The 22,143-nt window shown below is 39.0% G+C and overlaps 1 protein-coding gene across 4 annotated transcripts in view; it reads left to right on the forward strand.

Moving 5' to 3' along the window:
• The window catches only part of pde8a (phosphodiesterase 8A), a 150,553-nt gene extending 128,875 nt beyond the window's left edge, over nt 1-21,678 (forward strand). For all 4 annotated transcript variants that reach the window (XM_031899209.1, XM_012959505.3, XM_012959506.3 and 1 more), the window contains 9 exons: nt 1,478-1,642; nt 4,324-4,372; nt 4,469-4,604; nt 11,939-12,137; nt 13,478-13,695; nt 14,915-15,047; nt 16,364-16,531; nt 17,677-17,806; nt 20,135-21,678. In XM_031899209.1, the coding sequence (XP_031755069.1) occupies nt 1,478-1,642; nt 4,324-4,372; nt 4,469-4,604; nt 11,939-12,137; nt 13,478-13,695; nt 14,915-15,047; nt 16,364-16,531; nt 17,677-17,806; nt 20,135-20,241 (1,305 nt within the window). In that variant the 3' untranslated portion in view covers nt 20,242-21,678. The remainder of the gene's footprint in view (nt 1-1,477; nt 1,643-4,323; nt 4,373-4,468; nt 4,605-11,938; nt 12,138-13,477; nt 13,696-14,914; nt 15,048-16,363; nt 16,532-17,676; nt 17,807-20,134) is intronic.
• The last annotated feature ends 465 nt before the right edge of the window (nt 21,679-22,143 follow it).

Consider the following 22,143-nt stretch of genomic DNA (forward strand, 5'->3'; position numbering starts at 1 on the left):
ATTTTTACTTACCTTAACCTTGGGAGTGTGATCCTACATATTTAAGCGCAAAGCAAAATATTACATGTGCCTTTACTAACATGACTTGGAGTATTATACTTGTTTCTAGTAGTAAAGAATGATATTGTCTTTTGTGCTTATGGATTGCATTTTGACAGAAAATTAGATTTGTTCTTTTCTACAATACTTTTATAAAATATTATTACATCCTCCACTGGCAGAGAATTTTATAATCAGAATTATTTACAGCACTGTCTTAGAATACTGGATTTGCACTTTTTAACATAGATATGGGCTTCTCTGCAACCCTGTTATACAATATTCAATTCCAGCATTCTTGCAACATATTAGATTTATACCTATTTACAGCCCTGTAGTGGAATATCTAACTTGTTCTTACATACAGAACAAAGCTAGAATATAAGATGGAAACTTTTTTTGCTCAACATTGCTGAATATTAGATTTACATTTAGTTACAGCAGTGTTCAAACATATTAGATGTGTACATGTTTACAGAACTGTGGGGGAAGATTAGTGGTGTGCTAATCTACAACATCATAATATAATATCTATTATTTACAAGATTGTTGCAGAATTGTAGATTTGCCTCTGTTTACAGAACTAAAGTAGAATATTAGATTTGTGCTTATCTACATCCTTATGATATAGAAGTATATTTACACAGCACAGTATATTCTGCAGCACTGCTGTAGAATATTAGAATTACATCTTTGTACAGCACTGTAGTGGACTAGTAGATCTGTGCATATTTACAGCACTGTGACACAGCATTAGACTAACACTTTTATAGAGAATATTACATATGTACTTAATTTCACTATTGTTCTAGAATATAAGATTTGCTCATATATACAGCTCTATGACAGAATATTAGATTTATGCATATATAGCGTGCCATTTCTGGCTGTTCATACAGCCATGCTACCTTGGAAATACAACTAGCATTAGCATATTGTAGAATACCAGTACACATTAAATAAAAAAGCAGTGATATGTTTCCAGACCAATGTGCTTATCACATTGCTGCCACAAAGCTGTATTGTAATTTACTTGCGTAATTCTTAACATCTAGTCAACGGAGCGAGGAAGTGTCCAGCCCATGCCCCCTGGTGGTCATTCATTAGTACTGGGCTCTCATTCAGTACTTGGTAAGAGCCACATGTACTGTGGGTGGAACAGTTCTGTCTTTCCTATGTTGTGAGAAGAAACTGAAGTCATAGATTCCTTCCTGTGGAATATGTACATGTAATAAATTTGATCCAGTATACCCAGCAACGAGTGTTCCCAAAATTTGTGTGCAGAATTTATGATTGATTTTTGTGGTAGATCTGTTGTATGATGCCTGTGGTAACATTATAAAATAAAGTAAAATATAACTATAGATAGATACTTGTTGTAGTATTGCTTAAAGTTCAGCAGTTAAGTGACACACATGTATGCATGTCTTTGATTCAGGTAATAAATATAATAAATGCTGCACAAGAAAACAGCCCTTCGCCTGTGGCAGAAGCATTAGATCGAGTTCTAGAGATTCTGAGGACCACAGAACTATACTCTCCGCAGCTGGGGACGAAAGATGAAGACCCTCACACCAACGACCTGGTCGGAGGTTTGATGACAGTAAGTAAATCTTCATATACTTTTGCACAAGGACTATAGGTTAAAAAAGCATTGAAGGAGCACTATTATAAGTGAAGCCTGTGGTTAGTACATTACCTGTTGATAAAATGTTGCTTTGTTGTTCGTTATTGCTTGTATTTCTCTGCAGGCAGATTGAAACTCACTTCCTGTTCTACTTTGATTAAATAAAACACTCTACTTTAAGTTATAAGATAAACTTGTACCTACAGAGATCCTAGACTGACAAGGACCATACTATACAATAGATATTTATCAGGGTCAGCCAGTCAGCATACCTGTAAGCAGTTACTTATCTGCTGTTAGTCTCTGCTGGAGGCTTGGCACTAACCCACAGGCCACGCAGCCTATTATATCCTAGAAATTGATTCTGGAGAATGTATCTTTTGCAATTAAAACAAACCTAAATGTAAATACATGAATATAATTTCTTAGGGGCCTCTTCTCATCCTATTCATATATTGATCACATTCATTAAAAAAATTGCAGCTAGCAGTTTCACACACAGTAATAAATGAGGCCCTTAAGCACAGTAATAATTACCTCTAAATAATATATAGAGATATTTTTACCTGATGTGAAACATTTATCAGTGATAATAATTATAAATATTCACATGCAACTAAACTTTTCATAAATGGGAAAACAAATTCATACTTGCAAAAGACATGCCAGTTCTGAAATCTCCCCCTGGGTTATATAATTGCAGTGAGTGAAAGAGAGAAGAATATGCCAATGAGAAGGGCATGTCTAGGGGCCCTGCATAAACATATGTCCCTCACCAAAATGTTAGGTGTCTGGATATTTACAAATAAGATGCTGCATCTACTGCTATGCATACTACATGATATATCCATACAATCATAAACATGATAGTTTCATAGCCAAATGAAGAAGATGGAGCTATAGTTCCCAGTCCCTATGCAGATCAAGCAATGTGCAATCAGTACATTTTTGTGCAAGCTATGAAAATATACATGTAGATGCATTCTGCTTGCCTGCTGCTCATTCACTAGATGCCATTTCCATTCAGTGCAGATCAAAGTGTAAAAGTGACAGAAAGCTTTGCATGACGTTGTGCTTTGCCACTGTAGGTTTTTATTATTTTCATTTGCCACAAATGTGGATTTTTGCTCATCATCTGTAGATTTTTTTTTCTGGAGCTGCTCGTATTGGGAAGGGAAAATTATACCTGACCAGGAAGGGTTGGCAGGCCTGGTATTTACATGTTGCTGCCAGCATTCGGGGAATGTACTGAGAAAATCCTGACATCAAGGCAGTTCTGTCTTTCCCACATCCTGCTCTGTGTGGCTTTTTATGTTAGAGGTTATTCTTCTGATAAAATGAATGTTATACAGGGAAAAAATGTCTAAAGAAACAGCATGCCAATTTAGTATTTGATGGGAAACCATAGGGGAGAACCATCAGTAGAGTTTTTTTTAAAAAGGCAGAAGCAAACACTGCGGATTTTCCTGAGTGTGGAGTAGGCTATTTTGCCCCGTGCTGGGGTAATAACGGCAGGATGCGTGTACTTCACTACACCTGCTACAGTCTTGTAGACACCTCTCAGTGCTGTGTTGTGCTTTCTATTCAGAAATGAGCTGTGCTCTAATTCTAATTCAGAACTATAATAAAGGCCATTATTCGCAGCCAGGGATAGAATTCTTTTTATCCTGGATTCTTTAGGAAATTCTTAATGCTAAGCCCCAAAAATAGCATTATTTAAGGTGATATATAGTAAAATTCATAAATAGCAATATTACAACCCACTTCTTTTTATAATTTTAACTTAATGAGAATCAAGTTAGTGTTACCACTGCAGAAATACTGTCTCCTCTGTGCCTCAGCTTAAAATGAGCTTGGGTAGGTGAGCACCAGCAATAGTAGAGAACTGTCAGTGCAAATTATAATAACTTCCTTCAGACTGCCTTCCAACAGTTCCCAGTGACTGCTGGCCCAATAAGTAGTGACTGTCTATAGCGGTGCTGTCCAACTTATTATAATTAAGTGGGCCAATTGTATTTTGTACAACATGTCGCTGGGCCAGATTCAATAAAGTTATGATGTCATATAATAAAGTTTATGGAGCCTCTGAGCAGTCTGGGGCCATAAAAATCTTTAGGACCTCATTCAGCCCGTGGGCCTTCAGTTGGACAGCCCTGCTCTATGGCATCCTACAGCAGCCCCTCTAGCATTTGCCAGAATCCACAGATTGCCAGTCTAGGCCTGCTTACAGTATAGGCATTTCAAAATAAAAATGCTTACTAGAAGAATGTTGGGTGCTGAATGTGCATTTGCATAGTCTTTATTTAAGAAAAAGTTACCTATAGATGATATGCATAAGAAAGGTTACCTATAGGTGAATGTCAGCTCTGATAAGCCTACAGACATTGGTTAACTACTACAATGTGACTAGGGGACCCACAGACAGAGGGGGCCTTGTAAGGACCCATAAACCCCCCGCCACCACACGCCCCTTCCCACAAATGAGGGCGTGGGGCCTGCAGGCTGTGCATCCCAGGTTACTCCACTGGCTACTACTCTGAACACCTACATATATATACCATTTTTTAATCTGTCAGAATAAATCAGTGTATATCAGAAGGAAACAAGATTGAATTGCACCTGGCAATCTAATTTTTTTTTTAATTGATGTTTCTCAGGATGGTTTACGAAGACTGTCAGGAAATGAGTACATCTTATCAGCTAAACGTAAGTAGTTCTAATGCAGGGTTAACCATATATTTCATTCTGGTGGTGGAATCCCACCCTTACTACTCTCCCTCTTTATTCCGTTCACATTCACAGAGGTACACCCTGTCAGTGGGCATATGATCCTAGCTCTTTCCCTAAGCGATATCCCACCTCGGATAGCACAAGCAATGGATAATGAAGAAGACTGGGAGTTCGATATCTTTGAATTAGAGGCTGCTACACATAAAAGGTTAGTGGTTTGCCTCTCTGTAGTTGATTTTATTTTTTGGGACCTCAAATCAGCCCCATTGGAATCTGCTTTTTAAAAGTTTTAGTAACACTGCTAAATTTACCAGATAGTTGAAAAATATTTGCAAAAAATCAATTTGCACACCATTTTCTTTTTCTACAGACTAGGGTGCTGCACTTACATAGTTACATAGGGTTGAAAAAAGACCATTGTCCATCAAGTTCAACCCATCCAAGTAAACCCAGCACACTTAACCCACACCTACCAATCTATACACTCACATACATACACTATATATACAACCACTAGTACTAACTGTAGATATTAGTATCACAATAGCCTTTGATATTCTGATTGATCAAGAACTCATCCAGGCCCCTCTTAAAGGCATTAACAGAATCTGCCATTACCACATCACTAGGAAGGGCATTCCATAACCTCACTGCCCTCACCGTGAAAAACCACCTACGCTGCTTCAAATGGAAGCTCCTTTCCTCTAATCTAAAGGGGTGACCTCTGGTGCGCTGATTGTTTTTATGGGAAAAAAGAACATCCCCCAACTGCCTATAATCCCCTCTAATGTACTTGTACAGAGTAATCATGTCCCCTCGCAAGCGCCTCTTTTCCAGAGAAAACAACCCCAACCTCGACAGTCTCACCTCATAGTTTAAATCTTCCATCCCCTTAACCAGTTTAGTTGCAGTCTCTGCACTTTCTCCAGCTCATTAATATCCTTCTTAAGGACTGGAGCCCAAAACTGCACTGCATACTGAAGGTGAGGCCTTACCAGGGACCTATAAAGGGGCAAAATTATGTTCTCATCCCTTGAGTCAATGCCCTTTTTTATACAAGACAGCACTTTATTTGCTTTAGTAGCCACAGAATGACACTGCCTGGCATTAGACAACTTGTTATCAACAAAAACCCCTAGATCCTTCTCCATTAAGGAAACCCCCAACACACTACCATTCAGTAGATAGTTTGCGTTTATATTATTTCTACCAAAGTGCATAACTTTGCACTTATCAACATTGAACCTCATTTTCCAGTTTGCTGCCCAGTTATCTAATTTTGTCAAATCGCTCTGCAAAGCGGCAGCATCCTGCATGGAACTTATAGTTTTGCACAATTTAGTGTCATCAGCAAAAATAGAAACAGTACTGTCTATGCCCACCTCCAGGTCATTAATAAACAAGTTAAAAAGCAAAGGCCCAAGGACTGACCCCTGCGGTACTCCACTAACCACACTGGTCCAATTAGAAAATGTTCCATTTACAACCACTCTTTGTACTCTATCCTTCAGCCAGTTCTCTATCCAATTACAAATATTATGTTCTAGGCCAATATTCCTTAATTTGATCATTAACCTTCTGTGAGGTACTGTATCAAACGCTTTAGCAAAGTCCAAGTAGATGACATCAACTGCCATTCCAGCATCAAGGTTCCTGCTCACCTCCTCATAAAAGGCGACTAAATTAGTCTGGCAAGATCTGTTACGCATAAAACCATGCTGGCACAAACTAATAGTATTGTGAACTGCAATGTATTCAAGTACCCTATCCCTTATTACCCCTTCCAAAAGTTTTCCTACTACTGATGTCAGACTAACAGGCCAGGCACTTGATTCCATTGCCATCATATCAAGGCATGAAAAATCATTAAATAACTGTACAACAGAAGAATGTTTCACTGGCATGAATAACTCTGTACCATTTTGCATTTCTCAAGGTTACCACTAGGCTTTGTTAAAAAGGTCAGCTTTTTGTTTAGGTTTATTTAGCTTTGTTGTATTTTCGTGTTGTAGCTTTACCGAAAACCTGTACAGAGCTGTTACTTTGATAGGTGTTCTAAGGATAATGCAAGAAATGTTTAAGTTTGGTGCAAACCAGCCATGCACAGGGGGCATCTGCAAAGCACTTCTTCTATACCATATCTCTAGATCTCCCCATAGGGGCCAGCTCCAGTGTTTGGGTACCACTGCTCTGATGCCAATCCAACTGTGGCACTGCTTGAATTCTAAGGGGCACAACCTAAACAAATGGAGCATATCTGACTGGTAGATATGTATCCCAAAACACTAGAAGCTAATACAGCTTATTTAAGTTCTTAATTTTCTTACATTTTTATTCAAAGAAAAAGAATGGCAACTAAGGGGCCTATACCTTTTAGTATGTAAGCTAACGTTATCGGTGATGTTGACCATAGCAACCAATCACCAGTTAGATTTAAATGGTAACCTACAAGTTAGAAAACAAAGATCTGATTGCTTGCTATAGGCAACATCACTGGGGATGTTGGTTTGCCTGCTATAATAAATATGCCCTTAGTGCTATTATGTATCTTTTTGAATAGTACTTTGTTTGTGGCTACAAAGCAGGCAGTCATTAAAAGGGGTCAGATGAAAAACAGAAACTGTTTCAGTCACCAATTATATTATTTCTTCTAAACCCCTTCTCCCTGCCATGGTCAGCTAAATAAAACTGGCCTTCACTGAATCACCTGAGTGAATAACAGGTCCAAATAGAAGCCCAGTGGTCACCGAACAGAGTAAGCCAGTAAAGCAATAATTAGTGTTATAATAGTGAACAGAATCAATCTCAGTTACTTTATTTGTTGCTTTATTTATTTTATATCTCCTGGTGGCTATGTAAAATTTGACTGATGCTAAAAAGGTCCAGTGTTGTTAGCACAAAAATAAGTAATATGAAGCAGTGCATGTGTGGAATGCAACTAAAAGTGTATGAAAATGATTGGAAGGTGCCAAGATGGCTTTGCCCTGGGCCAGAGTACTTCTTCTGTGCTGTTGATTTTGCTATTTTGTTCTAAGGGTGAGCTTCTAGTGGCAGAATTATCCAAAAACAGAATTGCAAAAAAACTAAAGTGGGATATTCTGTCCCTAAAAAAAGAAGCCTAAATATTATCTGTTATCTAAACGTCATCTGCAAGAAAGGGGGGTTAATGTACAAATCACTGAAGAAAATGCATCAGCCACTGGAAAATACAACTGCAGAATTCTTTTGCACTGACAATTATAATCACTGTATCAAACCTTCTTCCTATGAGCCCCCATGTGGAAAGAGCTGTATGCTGCTTTAAATAAGAGATTTCTGAATCCTGATGAAATGTGGGAGGTAATCTGACATGCAGGCTGTGGCATTAAAAAGAATTCTTGTGGGCGTTCTTGGGTTGCGTGTATTACAGCTCCAAAAAAAGATGTAGGTCAGAAGGAAAATGAAAAATAATGGAAAGGGAGATATATGGAAATTAGGGTTGGCACATGAGTTTAAAAGCAGCTATAGGAAACATTCAGGAGTCAGGTTTACTGGGGGTCTGAAGGCCTCTCTAACATAAATGCAGAACAGTGGTTTGTCAAGCTAATATTGAATTAAGCAAACTTTGTTTTTTAAAGTGTCAGGGGAAGATATATTATATGTATGTAAAGCTGGGCCAAGTTGTATTGGTGCCCAAGGCAGTACTGCTTGTCAGGCAACCCCCCCCCCCCCCCCCCCACTTAGTCAGCCAAGCTCCCTCTACTGTCAGTCACTCTCCCTACAGTTGCACCCCAATTTATTTGCTTCCTAGCACGTGCCTCTGATGCCTACCCCCTACTAGTTTTATTATTACAGAGAAAAAGGAAATCATTTTTAAAAATTGTAATTATTTAATTATTTGATTAAAATGGAGTCTATGGTAGATGGCCTTTCCTTAATTCAGAGCTTTTTGGATAACAGATCCCATACAACATGAAAAAAGAAAGTGCTATAAAGTGGGTATATTACTGTATATACTTTGAAGAATGTGTACCAAGTAAGTAGCACCCGAATGTCTTTCCTGAATGTAACAGATACAGTTAAAAATCAAACAATATAAAGGATATTATTACAATCCAAACAACATGAATGTGTGGGGCTAAGACTTTAAATATGAAAAAAAAAATCCCAATATGATTGGCTTAGCCTTTACTGAGTTGCTCAGGGCAACGGGTATTTATAGTGTAAAAAGGCCTGTTGCTAGTAGCAACCTAGGATTGTGATGCAAAAACAGTTGAACAATTATGTCTCAGTGACTCCTTATCTAACGTCACTAGCCGTGTATCATTCTCATTTAATTGCAGAGTTCAAGGAATACTCGCAGAAAGAATTACTTTACTAATATTTGACCGATAACATTGATTAAAAAACAATATCGCTGTTTAAAAAGGAAAGGCAAAAGGGTCTAGATAAATCCATAATGACTGAGCTGCATTTTGTATATTGTGTTTCCATTTGGGTGACAAAAGCTGAAATGAACTTGACCATAGGGCATAAACAGCAGTAAGAGAAAAATGCCAGGCTTACTGGAGAAAAAAAAATCAATGGGCAGTTTCTGTAAAAACCTTAATATTTGATGAATATTCCTAATATATATAAATATTTTAAAACCCACCATCATATTGTGCCAGGATTAGGTTCCCAATAATTTAGGTCTGGCCACCCATTATATCTGGTTGGCTTGACATGTTGAAAGAACCCAGTTTCAGTCGTGGCATTCATATAATTCACTTCAGTGTCCATAAAACTTTCAGCCAGAGTTGAATTTATTTAGGGTATGTGCTCATTTACTAACACGCAATAGACTGGACTAGTTCACAAACCCATCCAGTCAGCTTCCCCCCGATGAACACAGCTCTGTCTGTCTGAATTCTGCATAAATGTGGGTATGTGGGGGCAGGCACACTTGCGTGATTATGGTTTTTTATTCTGACCTGAGATGCAGATTGCAGACAGACCCTACATGCCTCTTGTGCTCTAAATGACCCTGCTGCATTGGTGCAATTTCAACTTTTTTTTTAATTGAATTTATGAAAATTGTCATCTTCATTCCACATATTAGCATTTGTGCATTAAGTGAAACTCTCACATTACTCACCATAATACAGTTTTCAGTTCACGTTTAACACCAATAGGATTGTTTTCCCCCAGTATGGATCCATAGAGTAAGTACAAGGTACTGTTATTATTGCAGAGAAAAAGGAAATCATTTTAAAAAATTAGAATTATTTGCTTAAAATGGACTCTGTGGGCAATGTCCTTTCCGAAATTAGGAGATCTCTGGATATTGGGTTTCTGGATAGGAGATCCCATAAATTTTATGTTAGCTCAATATCTAAGTTGACCATACACGTACCAATAATTTGGAGCCCAAAAACTACAAAACTAGGTTTTGTATAATTTTCGGACTGTGTGTGGGCTCCGAATTATCGTTCCTATAAGTTTCATACTGTGGCGAACGGTCGTTTAGTGAATCAGCCAGGTTAGAAAATTTCAGTTGGCTAAGGAAAAAGTCTGCACATGTATTGTGTATCATGTAATATCCTTGGGGGACCTACAATTGAAGTCACTTTGGTGCGACGGGTGTCTGCCAACTATTTCATGTTCAGAACATCCTCTAATTTGTTATTTTAAGGGCTTTATCTACATTAGTCGCGGCACAACAAATCTCCCCAAAATGCCGGTGAGATAGCATACGCAACGCAACGATTTGCAGAAATCGCTGAAGTTGCCTTGCTAGGAACCTTCGGCGATTTTGGCATGGCGTATGCCATCCCACAGGCGATTTACATCACACGGCGACTAATCTCCCCATCTGTCACAGCCCTTAGGGCCTCCATGAATCCATTAATTGTTGAAAATGCTGAGATTTACACAAATTTCCTACAAATCACGTTTGACCCTAATGTGTTGTGTGAATGAGATAGGGACCTTAAGCTGGCCATACACGCACCGATACTATCGTACGAAACCTCGTTTCGTAAGATATTCGATGCGTGTATGGCATGTCGGCGAGTCGACCGATATCTCAGGAAGCTGCTGATATCGGACGACTCGCCGATCGGCCAGGTTAGAAAATTTTGATCGGGCGCCATAGAAGGTGCCTGACCAAAATCTGCCGTCAGGGCTGAATCGGCAGAAGGAGGTAGAAATCCTATTGTTTCTACCTCCTTATCTGCTGTTTCAGCCCTGACTGTGTGTGGCGGATCTGACGATGTTTCGTGTGACCGATGGTCGCACGAAACATCGTTAGATTGCCACGTGTGTGGCCAGCTTTAGATTGCAAGCTTTACTTGGGGGGGGGGGGTGACTGATGTGACTTTAATGTAAAGCATTGTATTAAATATCTACTCTATATAAATAAAAGATACTAAACACAGCTAAAGAAACAGGATCTTTGTTTGCATTTTCTGTTGAATATCTACATGAGCACAGAGACCCTCAGTACGCATAGCTCTTTCAAGTTCAGCTAGATAATAGCATTAGCAGTTAAAGGGCAAATTTGTCCCCACAAAAAAAATACTGCATATTGCATTTAAAAACACTGTAAAAGTTGAGTGCACACAAGTGCAACCAGGCAGAATATAAAGCAATCAGTTAGCTAATGTGTTTAGGTGCAGAAAAATAATGCCTTTGAGCCCTAAGGGCTCTGGTACACGGTGCGGTGCGATTTCGCGCAAATCGCCGAAAAAGACTCGCGAGGCTTTTTTGGCGATTTCCCGAAATCGCCCCGCCGCGTCTGCCATCCCGCCGGCGACTTACATGTTCGCCGGTGGGATGGCAGGGGGAAGGCAACTCGGGGAGATTAGTAGGGAGTTTTGCCACGGGCGACTAATCTCCCCGTGTACCAGAGCCCTAAAGCAGATTCATTGTGAAGCTAGGTCTGTATTGTAATTATTATTTTATCTATTTTATCTATGATCTGTGGGACCTTAGAAACCAGATAAAAGTTAAAATTCTGCACTGGAAAGCAGCAGAACACAAAGATAATTATAAATGATTATTATTAATTCATGTACAATCCTCCTGTGGAAAAGTTATTTTGTTGTGAACTTGTGCATTAGGAAGGGTAACCTACTAAAACTCTCTGTTTAGTGATCTGGAAAAGCAACTGGAATATGATCAGCTACTGTCTATGATAATGTTCATGGCCAATGTATTCGACCTGTAATTCCAAATCTGACTCTGACTGTTGGATGTAGAGATGGCTTCTGAAGAAGTGACATGTAGTCACGAAACGCGTCAAGCTAGACTCTTTGTTATGCTTTTAACAATGGAAATAATAAAGAATCATTTTTAATCAGAGAAGACAGAGTGCTCCGTCCTATCTTTTTTCTGCTGTTGGATGTAGAGAGACAGATTGCTAAGAGGGAAGAGTAACTTTATTATTTCAGAAACTGTACAGAATTATTCATTGATTATATTTAGAAAGTTCCATATTTTCATAAGATTCTTGCATTACATTTTCTGTTTCACCTTTAATTGTTCCTGGCTGAATGAAATGATTTTTTTTCCTTCACACAGGCCCTTAGTGTATCTTGGCCTTAAAATGTTTGCTCGGTTTGGTGTTTGTCAGTTTCTAAACTGCTCAGAAGCTACTTTGAGGTCTTGGCTACATGTTATCGAGTCAAACTACCATTCAAGCAACGCCTATCATAATTCAACGCATTCCGCTGATGTCTTACATGCCACTGCTTATTTCCTCTGCAAAGAAAGAGTGAAGGTGAGTCAGACATGTATTATATAATACTACCCTGTATATTTAATTGGGGGTTCCCTGTAGAATAGGAGTTCAAATTGCCCTTTTAGATTTTTGTAAAACACATTCCCAGTGTGGCCAGCTATTTGTACACTTCATATATGGAAAGTACTGACATGCCTGTTTTAGATTTCTACTATCGCCTCCAAATGAAAATAAGTCTGCCTCTATATAGTAGAAAACAAGAGCAGGAGCCTTTTACCAGCTTTCCAGTTTTGATTTCTCTGTTAGTTTGGAAGTACCTTCTTGTTCACATGAGGTGGATTCTCTGCCTGCAGATCAGTGCAGGGTGAGAATCAGCCCCTCCGGTAGCATCAGCTTTCTCCTGTACCTGTATGGGGAGCCACGGCGTTGGCCTGAGTGCAGGCACATGGAGTGGATTTTGTCACTGAAACGTGTGAGTATGCATTTCAGCACCAAAATTTGCTCTCTATGCCTGCATCTGGTCCAACGCAGTGGCTCTGGGTGCAATCACAGTAAAAGGCTGTTGTCAGCTACTTTGCCTGTGCAGACCTACAATCAGCCCAGTGTGGCTTTAACCTAACAGTTATTTAACCTCAAAACATAGAAATGAACTACCCCCTACCTAGATTTATTCTGCTTACATTTTTTATAAAGTTAGATGCCATCAGGAACCAGTTCAAATAATGAATGCACTGCACACTACACACTGTGTAGCTGCTCATTGCCTAATTCATTGATCATGTGGATAGAAGCCATAAGGTAATATTTAGATAGGGGAACAATCTTTTCATTAAGTCAACTTACTATATGCATTTCTATGACTTTGTTCAGCATGTGTATCAGATCATCAGCGTACTCACAATGACAAGCTATCCAACCTATAAAGGACATCTGTCAGATTAGTATGGTATCCAGCCAATCATCCAGTAGGACAGTTATTAGGACCCTCAGCCCAAGATGGCATGTTTTCTTGTGTAACGATACAAACATATACACTGTATAACATGTCTACACACATTCACACACATACTGTAGGTATTCTGAGTTTTGCATAAAAGTTTTACCTGTGGCTTATCTGATGGCAATTTCAGTGTATACAGGTGTGTTATAAGGGAAGCCATTTCCCATAATTTCCAATTTAAGACATTTAGACATTTCTACACTTTGGAGTGTTGCCTCGTCTGCCACCATACACACACCAAATATCATGCGAAACTTACAAAAATATTGGTGGATGTATAGCCAACTTGGCCTGAAATTACCCCATGTGCTATTGCCCTAATACTTGTAGGTGATTATTTTTCTGATAAAAGGTTAACAATGTCCTATCTCCTGTTTAGCAAAGCCTGGATCAGATAGATGAAGTTGCTGCTCTCATTGCTGCCACAGTCCATGATGTGGATCACCCTGGTCGGACAAACTCGTTCCTTTGTAATGCAGGGAGTGAGCTGGCAATTCTGTACAACGACACAGCAGTTTTAGAAAGTCACCATGCAGCCCTAGCCTTCCAGCTGACCACTAGAGATGACAAGTGCAATATATTCAAAAACATGGAGAGGTGAGCAACACATGTGCCATTGTTTGCAACACTGAGAGGTAACAAGGTGCAAAATATGGGTATTTTGGGGTTTCCAACCTGTGGGCCTTCAATTGTTGGTGTAAGAAGTCCCACAAGTTAGATGCACCTGATTATACAGATATGGCGTATAACCATTATCTAGATTTTTCCAAATACAGAAATACTATTTCCCATAATACAAACAGTTCCTTATTTTGGCTTGCTTTTCTCTGTAATAATAAGACCGTACATCATACATGATCTCAAACTTACTATCTAAGCATGCGTGGAATGGGTAGCTTAGCTTTAAAGATCATCCTGCAGTCCCATTGGAGGACAGTTTTTGTGTCCAGTTCAAAAATATCCTTTAGTGATGCATTTTCTCAGTTCATGAGGTACTGGTAGATATAAAAGTAATGGCACTACTCTTCCTCACTTCTACTTAAATCCACCCATTTGGTCCATATCCTTAATGATAAAAAAAACTGCTAAGTGTCTGACCCATAGATTGCTACAGTTGCCTAAATGTAAGGTCGCCCTGGGTGGTTATGGCCACCTTTTACTTGATTTTGAAAAAATTGTAGTTACAAACCATAAAGTGCTTTCAATAAATGTTATGTGGAATATATATGTTATATGGTACATATATATTCAAGTGGAGTGAGCTCAGTTCACTAATGTTAAGTGCCTAGAACAAGGGGCAGTTGCCCAAAATTTCAAGGAATGCAGGCATTGTGCTCAGGTTGCCCAGAATTACTTTTACAATGATATCCTGTTCTTAAGGTGGCCATACATGGGCCAAGGCTAGCTGCCGATATCGGACCCTTAGATCGATTCAGCAGTTTATCAGCCCGTGTATGTGCTTTAACAACGGGCCTGCCCGACCGACATCTGGCCTGAGATTGGGCAGGTTGTTTGAAAATTAGTTGGATCGTCGGATGCCTATACCTGTTGTTCTAATTTGTCTGAATTAGCCCAATATTGCCCACCCATTGGTGGGGATATAGGGAGAAATCCCGCTTGGCGATCTAACCAAGCGAGCGGATCTAAGAGTGTATGGCCACCTTTACTTATCTTATAGTGTCCTTATCATTCTGCTCCTACTGTATTACTATGTCTTGACATTCATTGCATATATTGTCACTATCAGAAAGAAAATCCATTTTACAGTATTCTCACAGCATTCTGTTCACTGCGATCTTATTCCATCACTAAACAGGAATGAATATCGCACTTTGCGGCAAGCAATCATCGACATGGTCTTAGCAACTGAAATGACGAAGCACTTTGAACATGTAAACAAGTTTGTCAACAGCATCAATAAACCATTGGCAGCAGTGGAGGAGAATGGGGTGAGCAGTGATGTTTATAACAATAACCAGCGATTACAGTAGTGTGTGTCTGCATCTGTATGTAACAAAATTAGGTATTTGGTCTGCTGGTGTACCCATTGCTACATTCTACTAGTGATCACAATGGGACATTATCATTGATAAATCAGATATTATTACATATGGCTACATGTGAATACATAGGGTGTATTGGGTAATACATTGTCAAGATGAGTATTTAGCCTGCAGACCCCACACTAATAAGAAAACAGAAAATAATTTTGTAACCCGTGTTTGGCTGTAAAACAGACAAGTCCAGCTAGTGATAAGATAGAGCATGGGAACTATTGGACTCTCTTTCAAAGGATGGACCTTAGCTATGTGGAAGGTTATTATGGAGAGTGTTCTTAAACTATACCTCCCACTGCCATTTGTAATAATGATGTAAAAGAAGGATGCCAGGAGTTTTGTATTGTTAAGACAATTAAGGCAATGCAAGGTTATCAATACTCACAAATGTAAATGGAATGGCAGGCAAATAGAGACACAAGATGCAGCAGAATCAGAATAGTGCACCACTATAGAGAATAGCTGGGTTAAGCAGATTTATATCCTTAGGGTTTCCACCTTAAGTGGTCTGGATCCCTATAGCCGACTTGAATCAGTGAGAAGACTATGCCTGAATTTCCTGTCACTACTGTGATCCCTTCACTAAGGCAAGTGAGCCTGTATAGGAGAATACTCCTGCTGTTCTCCTGGTTGGAGCCAGAAAACTGCTCTTGCTATCTAAAGCTGGCTATCTCTCTTTCCTTGAAAGTGCTATAAGAACAAACCTGCTCTTACTATTCCTCATTCTCCCCAACTTCACTATAGGTACCAGTCCCTGTAGGATGCAACACTTCTGATGCCTTGTTGATCCAGTGCTCAGTGGAACATCCACCTGGTTCAACGATGCAGACCAAAGAGGAAAATCCACCCCTGCTCAACACTATATTAAAGTGTGACAGGAAGTGGTCATACCTATGGGCTAATAATACAGAACATGCTAATTGCAAAATACATACATGGGCATCTGCCCAGTAACAGTGAAATAAGACAGTGTGGGGATTTAAAGCTATAGGGATTATTTACCCTATAGGTCACTACAATTACATGGTATTTCTGTTGGGGCACTGCAGAATAGAGCAAAAACTGCTGCAGTAATAACAGCTACCAGTTCATGCATGATTCCCCACTGCACCAGCATTAGCAAAAATGTTGCCATATTTAATGTTTGTACGAAGCTGCTTTCGTCGAATTTAAATGAATCCTGGCTTGTTCCTCCTTGTTTTATCCAGGGCAGCATTGAGGAAGATGAGGCTGTTAAAAACATACTGACATCTCCAGAAAACCGGATCCTCATTAAAAGAATGCTTATTAAGTGCGCAGACATTTCCAATCCGTGCCGGGCCCTCGAGCAGTGCATTGAGTGGGCTGGCCGGATATCAGAAGAGTATTTTGCACAAGTAAGCATTAGCATTGCCACAGCCAAAAGTTTCATTTCTTTACATGGAATAGGTTCATATGATTACAAGCGTCTTGCTACTTTTTGGCTTACTTTGGGTGTGTTTGGGGCTACTCTTAAGTGCAGTTCCTAAATCCTTATGCACAGCTATAATTGCTCTAACATTTTTGGAGGTGGGGCTCTATTAAGTAAGAGGAACAACAGTACTGTGTATTCTAATCCAAAATGGCATTCACATGGCAAATACAATGAGAAAAAAACTTGTAAATTTGGTTGAGATCCAAGCAGGTCCTCTAAAACTGACACGGTCAGCAGGGTGTTAGTTAGAAGTTAACCCGTTTAAGGTGCTAACTAATAATGTGCTATAAAGAGATCAGTATTTGATATCAGAAGGTTGCAGAACAGCTTGATGGAGAGATGGATGGTTCCATAAGGTACAAATAAATGCGAGCTGATTCTTTAGCAGGCTGATGTATTAAGAAAATGATGAATAAAACATAGATTGGGTGATGAAAACAGCAGTGTTTAGGGAAGGAAGGGGACGGGATTACAATGGCATTTTGAGTAAGAGGAAAAATTTTAATTGGATTTTGAAGGCAGAGGAATCTGTTCTGTTTAATAGAGCGGAACATCATTAGTGGTGCAATGGGAAGATGAGCTTTGCAGAGCCATGCATTATGATTAGTGTTGGGACGGTCACTCTAGAGTTCATACACAGTAAGGTGCAGTAATGATTGTGCTACCTAAATAGTACAAACTAGAAAATGTGCAGCCTTTATTCCACTGGCAGTAAAGCTGCTAATGTTAAAAAGAAAATTCTGTAATATTAAAAAAAACAATGTTTGCCTAAAGCTGTCCTGCTTTTTACTGCCATCAACACCAATTTGCACCTTGCTGCTTGGTTTGTAAATGATGCCCAATAAGAAAGTAGATAGTAAAACAAGTTTTGTTCCACATCCAGAAGTTAGTGAGGGTTCCAGTGGGTTTAATCATTAGACTTAAGTCCTAAATGCTGTGGAAACACAAATGACAGAAAATGAATAAATATTTATAGGTTTGTACATAAGCAAAGCCCAAATGGTAGAACACTGTTTTCTTTCTATTTGCTTGATATCATGGAATGAAGGAATTATCTTTACGTTCCAGACAGATGAGGAGAAGAGAAAAGGTTTGCCTGTGGTGATGCCGGTGTTTGACAGAAACACATGTAGCATTCCGAAATCCCAGATCTCCTTTGTTGATTACTTCATCACTGATATGTTCGATGCCTGGGATGGTAAGATAATGTTGTTGTCTATTTTGGTCTTTTTTGTCATCTTTGTGTTTTTATACCAAAGTTACATGTTATTTGTAGGGAAGCCTAATTTAAAAACTGGCTTAATAAGATACAAAAGGGTACATGTACATCCTCAAATGCAGTGAGCAAAGTGCAAGTTTGAACTCAATTGCCAGCCTATGAGTAAGTGCCCCACAAGGCACGAAACGCGTTAGGCTGCCTTTCCTGTCCAAATAAATAACTTTTTGAATCTTACTTAATACCTACTATTCTTATTATTGATGGTTATCTTTGCATAAAAACTATTTGCCATGGTTTTTACCCACAATACAGCATTTCTCCCATAATTCCAGAGTCATTGCGATCACAAGGGTCAATGTGATTGGTGCAATCGCACTATGCCTACTGAGCCACCAAAATTACTGCAACCGCAAGTGTGCTGCACCTATTGATGTTGGGTGCGAAAGGAACCCTGGAAACTACTGATTGGTCAGGGGGTCGTAATAGCTCCATGGGTCTCTCGTGTATTAATAGGCATGGTAGTGCTCAATTTAGAATGGGATCCTGGAATGACTGAGCAAAGCCAAGGGCAACAATACAGAGGTGGAAGGAGCGTATTTATAGATCATTAATATATAGCAGCTCTGAAACCAGTGCAATTATCGTAAGAATTTAATAATCAGCCCTGTAGCATCAGCTTATATGACGGGCAAACCTCATTTTCTGCTTGATAATTTGTGCCAACCAGTAAGCTTAGCTTCTCTACAGCTGCCCAGAGCCCACTGAGCATCTGAGTGCCACTGCCTCTTTCCAAGATGGAGAGCTCCTGTGACAAGTTTGAAGTCTTAGATAATTGTTGTTATTGAGATGCTGAACATTTAGGCTGGTGCAGTAAGTTCTGTATATAAAATATGGCATTTTTAACCATATTTATTTTTAGGATTTAGTTCTCCATTAATATTTAGTCCTTTGTAAACATTGAGCTGCGCAGAGCTAATGTTCATGGGAAGTAGAACGCCCTATAATAAACCTGAACTGTACTTATGTTATCCCTATAATTGCCCTTTGACTTTGAAATTTCAGCTGTTGCAAATTACAGTTCCTTGTTGTGCATTTTGTAACATACAAGAAGCGCATTAAAGGGCAGTAAGGGCAGTAAGCATACACATCAAATAAATATTCAAAACTCTCCCTATAGCTAACTACTGCTACTACTTGACCCCAGCGGCTGAATAATGCATGAATGAGCACCCAGTGCTCATGTGTAATAACGTAAGTTATCCATTGGTAATCACCCATTACTTATGTTAATGGAGTACGTGTACGGTTCCCAAACGTGCTCATTTACCAACCACAAGCAAATTTGGTCATGCGCAGTAACCTATAGAAAACCAGTTACATTTTACTTTCATTATTTTTGTCGGTGACTGGGAAAAAAAGCTTATCACTGATTGGTTGTTGTAGGTTAGTGCCCAGGTGCAGCTTTTCATTAATAACTCTGAGTAAGGCTGATGCCACACGCGGCGTAGGGCTGATTTTTTCGGCAAGCGGAAAAACGCTTGCCGAAAAATCAGCCCTACGCCTGCTACTTGTGCCTGCACCCGAATGAATGGGATACGCTCGGGTGCAGGCACATGTAGCCGATATACGCATGAAAACGCGAGAGAATGCAAAGTCTCGCGTTTTCATGCGTATATCGGCTACATGTGCCTGCACCTGAGCGTATCCCATTCATTCGGGTGCAGGCACAAGTAGGAGGCGTAGGGCTGAATTTTCGGCAAGCGTTTATCCGCTTGCCGAAAATATCAGCCCTACACCACGTGTGGCATTAGCCTAACTTTCTATTCTTTCCAACTGTTAAAGGGGTTGTTCACCTTTTTTTTTATTATTTGCTGTTTCTTAATTATATAGCTTTTTGTTCAGTAGTCCTCCAGTTTGGCATGTAAGCAGCTTGTTGCTAGGGTCCAGTTACCCTAGCAACCAGGCACTGGTTTGAAAGCAGGAAGAGAGGAGGGTCTTATTAGAAATATAGGTAATAAAAAGTAATAAAAGTACTCGCAAAGGAATATTTTTTTTTGGCTGCTGAGGTCAATGACCCCCATTTGAAAGCTTCAAAGAGTCAGAAGAGGAAGGCAAATAATTCAAAATCAAAAAATGAAAAATGAATACCAGTTGAAAGGTGGTCATTCTATAACATACTAACAGTTAACCCGAAGGTGTACCACCACTTTTAACCTCCTTGGTTGTGTTTTCTACCTGTACATGCTGTATATGATTACAGTAATATAACCACCACTTGATTATATGTTTGTTTTTAATCTTTCATAGCATTTGCTGATTTGCCCAACTTGATGCAACATCTGGATAATAACTTTAAATATTGGAAATCACTAGACGAGAGACAGCTAAAGACTCTGCGACCGCCCCCTGAATAACTGCAGCGGCGCAAGGTGACATGAAACGCCATTGAAGATCCAGTTGACGAGGCTTGGGTTCCTATTGGTTCATTCTGTGTACCAGATCCGCCTTCAGCACCTTGCGGAACGTTCATGTAACTAAGTATCATCAGGTCAAACGTTACCTCCAGTACATTGCAGAAAACTGCTTTTTGTTTGTTTTTTTTTTTTTAAAGAAAAAAAAGTCTTGACATATCTTACAAGTTAATTTACACTGGATTGCTGCAATATCAGTACTGACGGGTCCTGCAACACCGTTACCTGTTTCTTTTCTTCATACCTTGAAGATATCCTTGGATAATTGCTTTCTCCAAGCGATCGCTCAGAAATCTACAAAAACCTCAAAATTTGCAAGTGAAGGAAAAAAAATCTCTATTTCGTGTCTCTCGGCTCGAAGAGAACACTCTGCTTTTTTTTGAAAGCACTTAAAAAGAGTTGTAACAATCAACCTATTAAAATGCACTCTTTATGAAGGAGTTTTTGATCTCTGAAAAAAAAAGAAAATAGATTTACTCTATTTTTAAAAAAAAAAAAAAATGAAAAAAAAAAAAAAAAATCACAGAAGGGGGCAATCATTCACTTCTCCACACTACTGATAGGGAGCTCTCAAGGCTGTTAAGTAGCAGTTGTACAAAGCAAAATAACACACGAGAATTTTGAACTTGATCATTAGCATCTATGATTAAAATATGTTTTATTTATTTTGTTAGATATTCAATATTTTCTATGAATTTATAAAAAGACAAAAGCCAAAGCCAACTTTAGATGCATTACAAATTCACACAATTCATAGTCATGAATATACCTTAATTAATGTACAGACCTTTTATTTTCATATTGCAAATATAGAAGTACTATTCAATGACACATTTGTATTGCACTGTAAGACTTTATGTGGATGTTTCAGCTTTTGTTTGCTTTCTGATTTACGTTGATTTAAGACGTTTCTTTTACGAGACAGTCTCGCAGAAGATTCCGTAGCATTGAGTGCCACAGCAGGGAAATTTTCAAGCTGTTTTTAATCGGTGATGGTCCTGTTTTGCTCTTACTTGATTTAGACGTTTTTTCGAGGCCAGTGGATCTACAAGGAATTGCTATGCAATGTGTTTGAAGGCCCACTAGCTCTAACGGGAAGAGGATGGAACCTGCCATTCTTTAGCCCATCTTTTGCAGTTCGGTTCCCTATCAGAAGTCTGCCTTATTTTATACAATATTTCTACAACGCATTCCACCACAGAGACAGAGGGGGAGGTTGAAAAAATATATATTTAAGCATTTTTTTAAGCTTCTCTATTTTCTTTTGCAAAGGATATTCCTTAACTCCAGTTTGGAAAGGTATGTACCTTCACATGGTTAAATAAAACATTCACAATAAGCACCAGTAACAATAAAAATGTATATTTTATGAATTCTCAACTGTTGAGATTTTTTCACTATAGTTCTCTGTCGAGAATCAAGCTGCCTTGGTGTATTTATATAGCCATTTTTCAGCATTTGATATTATATTATTCATAAAAATGTATGAAAGGCCACTTATATCTGCACTTAATGCTAGCTGCTGATTTGTTAAATACTATACAGGGTTTGTAGAGTTTGCTTCTTCCCGAGTAACGCATAGCAACCAACCAGCAGTTAGCTTTACTAGTCTGTGTGAATACAATCATCTGGTTACTAAGCTAGCATGTATTCTCAGGAACCCTTAATCAATATCTGAGACACCTTCCAGATGGGAGCGCCATGCTTCAAACCCACCTAGCTCTTCCTTTCCAGCACTTTTTATTATGGGGAATCAATAGCTATTCATTAATTGTTAAATGCTTGGTTTATGTTGACAAAATCAGCCAAACACATTGTCTTTACCTTTCAACCAATAAATCTGTG

The sequence above is a fragment of the Xenopus tropicalis genome, chromosome 3, assembly GCF_000004195.4.
Source record: "Xenopus tropicalis strain Nigerian chromosome 3, UCB_Xtro_10.0, whole genome shotgun sequence".
NCBI classification, from domain to species: Eukaryota; Metazoa; Chordata; class Amphibia; order Anura; family Pipidae; genus Xenopus; species Xenopus tropicalis.